Genomic DNA, 12,457 nt, shown 5'->3' with positions numbered 1-12,457 from the left:
CGTCCCACTGCTTGCGTACGTCCTTCACAGTGCGGGGGGTTGGAGCCCACCGCACTGACTTTACGGGCCACCTCTGCCCAGATCTCCTTTTTTTTAATCAGTGCGGGACGCCGCATTTCGTTTGCAAACACGAGGCCTTGGGCATTCTCAGTGATTGTATGGATGATTTTAGCAAGCTGTGGTGTAGCTGCAGGTCCTGGGGGTAGAGGATGGCAATGGATTGTGTTTTTGAAGATGACCGCCATGCTCTTTCCCGTTCCTGTGCGATGACTCTACTTCCGGTTCTGCTTATTTATGGTCACCGCTATTAGCGGTCACCGCTTTTAGAGGTGACCGCTAATGCCGAATTCAAGGACGGCGGAAGGGCAATCAGCAATTTCCTAGGTGCCGCTAAGGGACTTTTTGGGGCCTTTAAGGGCATGTTGGTAAGGTCCTTACCGGCATGGTGCAAAGCTCGTGCCCGCCTACCCGTGATGCCACTCAATTAGCAGGCTGCTTACTACACGGACACGATATTAGCGCCATGCCGGTAAGGACCGTTACTTACCACCTACCGTGTAATGAGGCCCTATATGCCTGTACTATATTCTGCTTCTTGGAGCCCTTGCACCGTGTATGTGGTGCTAAATATAGCAGTTGATTCAGTGCTGTAGTATTTGCTATGCCTTTGATTTCGAGAGTTCACTTTTAACACAATGCCACTTTAATTGGGCTTGATTTGTATACGTGCGTATAGTATTTGTCTACACCATATTATCCTTCTTGGAGTCCTTCCATCCTGTTTTGTCTGGGAATGTCAACTTGAAAAGTCCAATATGTGCTGTAATATTTGTTATCCCTTTGATTTCAAGAGGTATTGTTTAACGAAATGCCTCTTGAAGTGGGCTTGTATTGAGGAGGTGTGTAGCGTATGTGTGGCCAGGTCAGAGTTGTAATATTTGGCATCACATAGATTTCGAGGGCTGGCATTTAACAAAATATGCTTGACCAGGCCTTGTCGTGGAGAGGTGAGTAGATTATTAACCTTCACTTTATTGTCCCTTGTGGAGTTCTCTCCTCATTTGGTTGTGGGGATGCCAACATTAAAAGCCAATATAGTGCTGTAATATTTGGTATGCCCTTCATTTTGAGGATTTACTTTTAGCAAAATGTTTCATGAAACACATTTGTATTGCGTAGGACAGTGGAGTATGTGGCTGCTGGATGTTTTCCTAGTTAGTCATGCCACCTTTATGTGCGAACATTCTAAATATAATAGATCATATGGTGCTGTAATATTTTGTATCCTTTTGACTTTTTGGGCTAACTTTTAACAAAACAGCACATGAACTGTCCTTGCATTATGTTGGTGAGCACAGGATGTGTCTAACCATACTCGCCATGCAGTCCTCTTAATCTGTTTATTTTTTCGGGGGTGGGTGTGGGCAACTGCAATAGCCAATCTAGTGCTGTAGTATTCAGCATCCTCATGATGCGGAGAGTTAACACTACACTGCCTGAACATGCCTGTTTGGAAAAGGAAGTAGAGTATGTACCTGTACTATATTCTTCTTCTAGAGGTCTTTCCATCAGGTTTGTAGGGATAAAAGGGTTCCATGTGTTAATATCCCCGCAAAAATATCGCCATAAAAAAAATTGCCATATTTTTGCGGCAATATTAAGCCATGGAACCTGCGGGGGACACCCCGCAACCCCCATAATTTTTTTAATGGAGCGGGGGACAACCCTGCAACCCCCGGTCCCAATAACCCCATAAAGTATCCCCACTAATAATATCGCCTATGGCCTTACCACACGACCATAAATATGGCGATATTATTGGTGGGGATAATATTACCCGATACCGATAAAAGCGGATTCAGTGCTGCAATATTTGATATCTCCTTGACTTTGAGGGTAAATATTTAACAAAATGACACATGAACTGGCCTTGTACTGGGAAGGTGAATAGAGTATGTGTCTATGTGTCTGCTGCAGCATGGTCTCCTTCTTGGAGCATTCCCTTCTCTTTTGTGCGGTTACCAAACACAATTGCTAATATACAACTGAAATATTTATTATCACCCTATCTTTAGGCAACTTCCAGTGGCCACTCTGGGATGGGCGCAGTGTTTAGCCACTGAACGTGGCTAGAAGTATAGGGGGTACCAACTTGACCCCTAAATGACCACTGGCCGAGGCATTGCTAAACGACTCCAGTCAGAGCTGTGTACAAACTGACTTGTATTATTTCAGAAGGCTTTTACTCAATCATAACCACTGGCATTGCTCCGGACAGCCTTCCATACCATCATTTTTTAATCCATCTATGCAATTTCAGAAAGGGATTGGCTTTATTGAAATGAGGCTTAGTGTGCCATTATGAGCAGAGTGGGCTGAACCGCTAGGCCATGTCTCTGCTGTGCAGCAAGGCAAGCAGCCAGCAGAAATATTTAGGCCTTGCTGGATCTCATCAATGAGATGCAGCAAGGGAGAGACTCACATTTGGGAGTTCCCTAGCCTAAATAAGGAGAAACATTACAAATAAAAAGTGGTGGATGTAGGTCTTTGGATTAACCATAACAAATGTCATTGCTCTCTGTACGTGACAGAAACTCAGTCAAATTAAGATTTAGAAGATGAACAGGCAAGGTTTTATTATTCCTTTGAATTGCAAGAAAGCAGACAGTATTGCTTTCTAACCCCATACACCCAACCAATCCGCACCGACACCTCATATCAGCTTCGCTGATGCCTCTCGAGACACTCACCAGGCCTTCCAGTCCATCAGTTCCTGCCTCGCTAAAACAATACGTTCCTTGTCTTTTCGGTGAAGTCCATCATCTGTTTCCAGCATTCACCAGACATCACATACGTAGTAGATCCAGTTAAGACCGGCCCTCGCGTCGACTTCCAATCGCATCCTCCTTGGGGAGGGGCATAGGTCCACCATCCATTTACGCATCATATACCCTGAAAGAAGGTACCTGTTCTAACTTGATGGGTCCGACTTGATGGTCGTGCAGTTATGTAATACCTCCGTCCCCAAGTACCGCTCGAGCAGAATGTAAAATACTGCCCTAGCAATCTTTGAGGCCACAGGTGGGAGTGTCGTCGTCAGCCTGGTACCGGGAACGCCGGAAGGACCCCCGAGTGCTGTAAGGCAAAGGGTTATAATCAAGGAAACACTCAAAAGGCAATTGGCGGAGAGAGCAAACAAGATGCAGTGACACCAGCTTACCTAAAAAGGGTGGAGTATAGGTAAGAAACCTATGCAGACAGCAGGGGAACCCACAGCAGGCTGAGATGATGTACTTGGCACTCCTGAAAACACCTGGTGGAGCAAGAACTTGATCCGTGGCAAAAACTTGAAGCAATCCGAGGTTTTCAGAAACAGAAGGGTAATCCAAAAGCAAGTCCAGAGTACAAACAGGTGTCAGGTGTCCGGGAGATCAGAGAGCACGCCAGAGTCCAAGGGTAATCCGAGAGCAGGTCCAAATGAAGCGTTCCAAGGTCAAGGCAAGGAGAGTAACAAGAAGCAAAAGGTAATGCCTGGCAGTCCTCCATAGAAGTAGCTGTGAAGCAAAGTGTCTTGTTGGCAGTCTTCTTTTAGATAAGTAATATGTTATGCATATATGTGCTTTATTGGTTTGATTGGAATATGCTAAATATATGTCCAATGTCAGCCTTGAGGACGACCTAGAAGGGTCGAAACACGTGTCGGCTGCAGATATTTCTTTGGGACAATAAAACAAACTATAACATGTGAACAACGTTGTTTAATGGACTTAATGAATCTACTTCATTGGATCTTTAGATAGTCTTTTGGGTATAGTGCTGACCTCCAAGACCCAGCCCATTTTTCACTATCTGTTATATATTATAGGCCTACACAGGTGGTCTATGGGTTTGGAGTACGCGTCTTCCCATTTCAAAAATGTCATTAGGGCCTTAGCGCCTTCAATAGGATCATACCCGTACATCTTTGCCTTTCCACTGCAAATTAAGTAACAGGAGAAGCAATGCTATTGTGAAGGAGTGCCCAAAGTATTCCTACTCAAGGGGGGTGTCCTTGTCATAAACGTTTGCTGACGTAGATGTCCCTATGCAATCTGTCCCTTTGCCAAGAGGACCATATTTGAAGCTGGCCAACGATATGCTATTGTTGATTGTTAGTCATTGGCCTAGTTCATAAAAGTGCTTACTGCAGAGATGTGACAAGTGACAACATTTATGAGGGGCGTGACATAGGTGTCCCCAAGAAATCTGTCCCTTTGCCAGGATAACCATGTATAAATATGGTGATGGATATTCCATTGCTATGGTTGACTATATTAGTCATTGGCCTAGTTAATAAAGTGCTTACTGCAAAGAAGTTGACAACATTTATGAAGGCAGTGTGGTTTGAGAGTGCGTGGTATCAGATGCATGATGGGACATAAGTAATGGAGCATAACTGGTGTCTGCAGCCATGTGTGAATGTTTCAAAGTGCATGGTATCAAGTATGCAAAGGTGACCTTTTACCACCAATAGCGCCTCGTAGACAATTAGACCTATTTAATAGAGTTCTTAAATATTGCATGCATTTAGTTGGGAAGAGTAATATTGCAAGCATAGAGAGTGGCCCATTGCGTTAAGGGGATTGTCCTTTTGTAATATTGTGAGGCAGAAGAGATGTTGAGAAGGTGCAGCCAATTTGTTGAGTTATTTTATTTATTTATTTATTTATTTGTACCACGCCATAGCCCGCAGGCATCAGGGCGCACATCAACACTAGGACATTTCTGTTTAGACAGGACACGGACATAGAGAAAGCAGCAAGAAGGAGGGGGCACTTATTCAAAAAGTAAGGTTTTTATGTGTTTCCTGAATATCCAAGGCCTTTGTACCATGTGTAGATCTACTGGCCCAGTTCCATGTCTGGGCTGCTTGGAACGGGAAAGATCTGCCCTTGCCCCTTGTTCTTTTGGTACGGGGGACAGAGAGCAGGTGAGCTGTGCTACAGCGTAGGGTTCTGCTAGGCTTGTGTAGGGCCAACATTTGTTTCAGGTATTGAGGAGCTTCTCCATAAAGGTATTTATGGGTAAATTAGAGTTTTTTTAAACATACCCTCATTGCCACTGGTAACCAATAGAGTTCCTTCCTAAAATTGGTTACATGTTGCCTTCTCAGGGTGTTGCATACAATCCTGGCAACGCCATTCTGGATTACCTGTCGTTTTTTAAAACTTTCTTTGCTTGCACCACTCAGCAGTAATCCAATTGTGGCATTATAATGGCTCTAACCAGTGTTTCACAGTTCTTAAGAGAGACTAGTGGTTTGATCTGACGTAGAACCTTTAGGTGGTAGTGGGAGTTATTTACGACACTGTTAACATGTGCATCTGCACTCGAGGATGCTTCCAAGAAGACCGCTAGGGTCTTCTCTTTGTCAGATAATGGAATAAGGCATCCTTCCACCTTGAAACCCGAGTATTCATGATTCAGTTTAGCCCTAGCCTGTTTTGAGCCAAAGATCATAAGCTCTGTTTTGGAGCAATTTAAACACATACAGTTGCTAATCAACCAGCTTTCGATGGATGTATAGATGGAGGTTAGGTTTTTCGAGATGGTAGTGCAGTTTCCGCTCAGGTCCATCACTAGCTGGATATTTTCCAATTGCTCACACAGAGGTTTAATATATATGTTGAAAGGGACGGGTGATATGCATGCCCCTTGAGGAACCCCATAGTGTATGAGGATTGGTTCAGAAGAGGGATTTCCCCAGCAAATCATGGAGCTCCTGTCACTGAGGAAAGAGTGTATCCACTCAATAGCATAGTCTGAGCAGTTTCCTGTGGCTCCTACGGTTTGTAACAGTCGCTTGTGGTCAAGTAAATCAAAAGCAGCCGCAGCAGGATCAGCATCCCTACTTTACTGTCATCCAAAGTTCCCAGCATTTGTGTTTGGAAGTCTAAAAGAGCACTTTCCATCCCATGGTTACTATGAAAACCAGATTGTTTTGTATGAAAGGAGAGTGATGATTCTAGGTGGTCCTGCAGCTGTGAGGCAATGATTTTGCCTATGATCTTTATTAGAAAGGGAGTGTTTGTAACAGGCCTTAGATTTGCAATTTTCTTAGGGTTCAATCCAGGTTTCTTAATTACTGGTGTCATACCACTTCCTTGATTGTAGTTGGGACCGATCTGTGGGCGAAGGAGGCATTAACAAAGGAATGGAGAGACAATTTTAAGTTAGGATGATTTTGGCTTGAATAAGATCGCCTGGGCAGGAAGTGGAAAGCATGTAGATTAGTATTTTCTCCATCTCTTCGATAGAGACAGGGTTGAAAAGTCCTTTTTTTGTCTCATATATGTACGTTTTTTCAAGATATTTCCAGTTATTTTTTTTATTGTCATTGACTCACTTAGCCTGTCTCTTGGATGTTTTGAGAATGGTTTGGTCCAGAGTGAACCAATTCTGCTGGTCAGGATGGTCCCGAACCATCTTAGATTTAATGGGGGTTGTCTTTGTCTAAGAATGTGGTTTGCATGAGGTATCCTGGTCGGAAGAGACATCCATGATTGATTTGTGGCAGCTGTTTAAATCGTCAGTTCTTATTTTATTCAGGTTTCTGCTAGAAACTCTTTTAGGAGGGTTACCAGTAGGTCCCAGTTGTTCCGGCAGGTTTATAGTACAGTCTATGATGGAGTGGTCAGCCCAAATACAGGGTTTGGTGTTGATCCTCCCAATGTTGATGTTTTGTGTTGTCCCCCAGTCTAGGGTATTACCTTTTTATATGCGTTTGATCGTGGTTTTGTAATTGGATGCCCATGTTGTTAAGATGTTGTTCCAGAATTAAGGCTTCCTTATCGTTAACATCTCCCTTCCACCGGTTCAGGTCTCCCTGCATAACAGTCGCACAGTTGGGTCGATTTAACGGGGAAAGGATATGTACTAAGTCCTCATTGAAGGAGGGCCTATCAGTAGGTGGCCGATAAATTTATATGAAGTTGATGCTGTTACTTTGGTTAGGGGTCAGTTTTACATGGATGATTTCGCATCCAACGCACTTAATGTTTGATTAAAAAAGGCAGATCTCTTTTTTGCTTAGTATTGCTGCACCACCCACCCACCCACAAGCTCTTTTGGCGATTTCAACAGAAGAAGTTGTATCCATCGGGTGTTGCTAAGTCGATGTTGGGGCCTTTACATTCTTGAAGTCAGGTTTCCGTGATGCACATAATATCTATATTATTGTTGATAATATAGTCAGGAATGTGTACATCAGGTTTGTGAAGGGAACGGGTGTCCAGCAAGCATAATTTCATATGCTGGGAGGTAGTGCATGGGGTTCCTATCTTGGTACCCGAGGGTCTCTCAGGAGTGAACGTAGAAACTAGGCCGTTCCTGCTTGGAGAGTGAGTTGTGGCGGCACCACTATCTGTACCTTCCTCAGTATCATTGATGTGTCAGGGGTTAGTGGTTAAAACATCCCTTTGCTGTTGGACATCATTAGTTATGAGGGAAGGCGATCTTTGTTTTGCATCTGGCCCCAGCTCACTCACTTGAGTCATGGTCTTAGCAGCGGGGTTGGATTTCAAGAATTCATGCCATTTCTCTGCGGTAGGAGGATTAATTAGATTAGTGCTCAGTGGTTGTGCATGGAGCGAGGCTTCCATGATGTTACTATTGCTCCTTGGACTGTTAATTTGGGGACTTACACTTTCAACTTGTCTCCCGGCTATAAAGCTCTGAACCGTTGCTTCCCGTTGGAGTTTTTGTGCCGCCAGGAGTAACGTTAATTCAGGGTGAAGACCCATTATGGACCCTCTCTTAATGGTTATGAGATAAGATGGATGGGATGCAAGGGCTTACCCAGAGCAGAAATATATTCTCCGGATGGCACGTCTGCAGCCGCGTCCAGGCACGGACCAGTGCAGGCCAGCCCAAACGCGCCAGCGCTAACACGCCGACAGCGAAAAAAAGAAACCTGTGCTTGCAGGAAATTGTAGTTCTCTAGAACTACGGGGTGATCACAACATGACTGGCAGTATAGATCAGACTGCTAGAGTCACAGCGATCTTGTATTTACTATGAAACAGGGGAGTTGCTAGGTCTGGAAAAGACCTGGGGCTAAGCTGATGTCGGTACTGTTGGGACTGGGGACTAGCTAGTCTTTTGGCTGTAGCTCCTGAGATTCTATCCGGGGCTACAACCAAAAGATCCGGGGCTATAGCCCCCTTAGCCCCCCCCTAGCAACGTCCCTGCTATGAAATTCCAAGAAACAGCACAAAATCGAAAGTAGATGGATGTTCAATTACTATACTCAGTGTGCCGCTATGATACAAGTAAATAGTTGATTCACTTTCAAACACTGACTTTTAGGCAGAAAGCACTGAGTACCCACAGATAAAACTGGTAAATATCAGCATGTCAGCCCACAAAGCTTCTAATGCCTAAATACAGTTATGAGCAGTTTTAAAGGAAAATGCAGCATACAGCAGTCAAACAGTCATACCACTTTGCCCGTCCTAAAGGAACACAATAGGTTTTGTTCTGCAGAGTTAATGTCAAAGAGATGAAACAGTTTGTGTGCATCACAAGCTATTTGTTCTCTTTGACAATTAAATATCTGTATTTGATTTGTTGTAAACCTGTGTTCATAATTTTGTGCTGGTGTCGGAGTATGTGTCTGCGTGATTGTGAGGAGACCATGTTGTGTCAAGATGAAACTTTGTAACAGTGGTTTAAGAAGTACAGTGCCGCAAGATAGCTCTGGGGGAGCAACAGAAAGTAGGGGCCAAGTTCTGTAGTTTCTGCCGCCAACATTCAGTGTTTGCGGATCATTCTGCTGTGGTATGTTGGCACTGCAAAGGGAAGTCGGGGCTGATGGTCTTCCTGATAATAACATGAGATGGGCTGGGGAGGGCCTGGCATTGGCGGGCGCTAAATGTATGCCAGCAACTTCATTAAGTTTGTACCCAGGAGTTACTCTAAACTTAATATTTGGGTACATGGAGAAACCTGTATGTCTGCCTTTTGTCTTTTCAAAAAATAAATCATCAAAGGCTGTAAAATAGAGCTTTTTTTGATTCCCAATACTAGACACAATAATGGACCAGATTCTGTCAATGAAAGAAAAATTGAATCTGATGAGCCCAATGTCTTGGTCTACGACTGATGTAATTATGTACAAAGCCTGTTTGGGGTTTACCTCCGACTGCAACCCTCTACCTAAGACTGCTTTTCTCTTTCAGGTCCAGTGTGTGCTCCTTGTGCAGGTACTTCTCCTGCTGGTGGCCAGTCCACCCACCATCCAACAGGCCTCCAAAAAGCAACAGAACGGTATGGCCAATTGCTCATGTTTCGCTCATACAAATGACATTTTAGATAAATCCTTCTGGGTTGTTTCTAGCACCAAGGATGCAAAATTGATATGTTTGATTTTCTTTCCATGATATCTGCTTACATCACACAGATAATCCTTGTATTTAGTGAGCAAGAGGGTGAGCCCTGTGATCAGATGTGCCATGCTAAGGACATAGGAATATCGCATAGAGACAACACAGATTAATAATAAAAGTATTGTACACAATACACATATGATGAAATGATATACATTGAGTACAGTTTATGCATTTGTACAATGTCGGAGAGCTATCTGGGGCGTGTCGATGTTAGGCGGGCGATGACCATTTGGGATGATTCCTGTGTTCCTTCACTGGAGAGAAGGAGTGATTTCAGGGACATTTTTCAAAAGTGGAAGACTCGCTATGTTCTTGATTTTCGATGCTAGCGAGTTCCAGTGCTGAGTCGCAAGGAAGGCTAACGAGGGACAGCGGGAAGTAGTGGCGTGGGTGGGGATGGAGACCTGTCTTATTAACTAGGGCTCGAGACCATAGAGTGAGAGATAGGGGGAAACGGGAGCTAGAGTTGGCTTGACGGAGAGAGGGCATCACATGGATGCATTTAAAGTGCTCAGAGGCAGTGATAAGAGAATCCAAAGGAAGAGTTAAGTTTACCAAGAGCAGGTGCAGTGTCTAAAGAGAAGTGGACCAAGAACAGATCCTGCTGCAGAATCCAGGGTAGAGGGGTCACAGAGGACTTTAATCTCCAGGTAAAAAGTAATATGGTTGAACTCTACTGATTCAAGGGTTTTAGAATAGTGAGGGAGGAGATAGCCAGGCCAATAGTTTGCTGGTCGTTGGCATGGTTGCTGGGGTCAGCAGAGGAATTCTTTTTAGGATGTACAGTAGCAATTCTGTAGCAGGCAGTGAAGAATCGAGACACAAGTGAGAGGGTGAAAAGAGGTGACAGGAGAGAGGAGAGAGGTAGGACCGGCTTTCGCTTTACTGCTTGCATGATGGCCCAAGAGGCGAAGGGATAAATATGGGCAGGTGAGCAGAGAGTGACTGTTAGTTTGGTGTAGTAGTACGATTTTGCTTATTGAAGGGCATTTAAGAAGGCAGGAAGGGATTCTTTATAGCTGTCAAGGTGAACAGAAAGTGGAATTTACACCAGGGTCGGAGGTGGAGCAGCACATCTGTCCTCAGCTGGTGCATCAGCAGGGTGACCCAGGGCTTGGGGCGAGGAGTAGAAGTGGTGAAAGAGCAAGCATTATAGTGACATTTAAAAGGAAAGACCAGCGCTCAGTTCAAGGCTGAAAAGGCTTATCCTAAAGAGTTGCTGTGTGGAGCGAGAGAGAAAAGGGACAACCTTACTTCTCGTATGGTTTGAAATTGTGTTTTGAAATCAGGGTGGTAGGCGGGAGAGAGCGGAGAAGGAACTAAAACAGAAAAGTGGAAGAGGGAGCAATGAGAGGGAGAGGGGTAGTGGGTGAGGGCAGTGGAGCTAAGGGCAGAGGTGAGGATGATGAGGAATTGCAGATGTGTGCATTGATTGCTTTTGCAGGGCCACTAGGGAATGGTTAGAGAGGATAATAGCAAATTTAAAACAATGAACATTGGAAAAGTTAGGAGGGCAAACCTTCATGTGTGAAAGGTGAGAGTCTCCGCAGATAGGTTGTGAAGGATAAATTGAGGTCAGGGAAGAAGTAAGTTGGTGCAGGCAGTTAAGCAGTAATGTCCTCTAAGGAGGGCAGAGGAAGTCTGGAGGGAGAGGGGCACACGAGGAGGCCCATTTGATCATCATGCTTACTGTGGTACTGGCTATGAAATGCGGAGACATGAAATGCAGTCCTGCCATTCAGACTAAATTGAGTGCTGAAATGTGGGCACCTGGGATTTACATATGTGAAGACTGAAACTTCCAATTTTTCCATCTGCATGGGTCATGGCATTACCAGAATGTCATACCTTTATCTCAGACACTAACACTCTGCTATCACTGGTTGCTGAAGAGAATGTTATTAAACATAAACCAATGCTGCCAGGCCACTCTTGATACATTATGGATCTGAAAACGACTTAATGAGAACATACAAGATGGAAACATCTCTGTCGCAAGTGTGAGAAACGAGAAGGAGTCACACTCGCTAGTCCCTGGGGTTCTCTTTTTTAGGTGGCCAGGGCACAGCAATCACCTTTGGATCCAGACCCTGGGGGTGGACCAGTGTGGGAGGATCACCTGGGTGAGGGATCTTCAGGGAGTGGGGCACCGGATGGCGATACACGGTAGCCCTCCCCCTGTAACACCTTTACACCATCCTACCAGGTAGGATGCGTGGGAACTTTACCCCCCCCCCGTTTCTATTCACCAACACTTCCACATGGACAGCCTGCTCTGGAAGAAAACAGACACACACTCGAGCACTATTATAGCCAGGCGAAGTCAGGCAATTACTGACAATCACTCACACCTGACTTCCATTTAAACTGCAGAGCGCAAGAGCACACTCTGAGCGAGGCAAAGCACACAAAGGAACAGCAGTTTCGTGCAGCTGAATGAGGGGAGAAAGAAGGCAAACCGAAAAGAGATCATAAGAAGGGAAATACCCTTGACATTTTCGGCAAGACACTGTTACTTTCAAGAAAACTTCAAAGCAGAAAGCGTAAGGTCAGGAAACCAGACTGAAGATTCCTACATTGTGTGTAGAAGATACCAAGGTCCCTCCCGCGTAACTGACCAAGGCAGGGAAGAGCAGCAGTTGCCATGGTATCATCCTTGTGTCCAAGAACAAAGAAACAACAGAGAGATCAACACAGCCGGTGAGTTAGGGAGAACGATGCAAGATCAATCTGTGTTGAAGTCAAGGTTGCAAGCATCACATTGTATACCGAGTGCTGGAACGGAACATTGTCAAATGCGTGTGATGAAAGACGCTAGTAAAGCTAAACTGCTGATGAATGTTTGAACTTGAGAAAGCAAGATACAGTACCGTTGTCAGAGTGGTCTGGCCCTGTGAATGTGCTCAATCGAAGGTCTCTTTAAGGTATCCCGCCAAGAGAAATGAAAGTAGAAGATTGTCAAAAACAATTGTATCAAGTGAATCAAAGTGGTCTTGCAACGCTTTAAGCAAAACCCATTACACATTCAA

At 44.6% G+C, this 12,457-nt stretch overlaps 1 protein-coding gene across 3 annotated transcripts in view; it reads left to right on the top strand.

Annotated features, from left to right (window-relative positions):
* Positions 1 to 12,457, top strand: part of LOC138580907 (microfibril-associated glycoprotein 4-like) — a 427,453-nt gene that overhangs the window by 221,262 nt on the left and 193,734 nt on the right. For all 3 annotated transcript variants that reach the window (XM_069651832.1, XM_069651831.1, XM_069651830.1), the window contains exon 2: positions 9,219 to 9,306. In XM_069651832.1, the coding sequence (XP_069507933.1) occupies positions 9,219 to 9,306 (88 nt within the window). The remainder of the gene's footprint in view (positions 1 to 9,218; positions 9,307 to 12,457) is intronic.

The sequence above is a fragment of the Ambystoma mexicanum genome, chromosome 3p, assembly GCF_040938575.1.
Source record: "Ambystoma mexicanum isolate Mex_15411 chromosome 3p, UKY_AmexF1_1, whole genome shotgun sequence".
Lineage (NCBI taxonomy): Eukaryota > Metazoa > Chordata > Amphibia > Caudata > Ambystomatidae > Ambystoma > Ambystoma mexicanum.
Note: the sequence above shows the minus strand (reverse complement) of the source record. Positions and strands in the feature narration are given on the sequence as shown.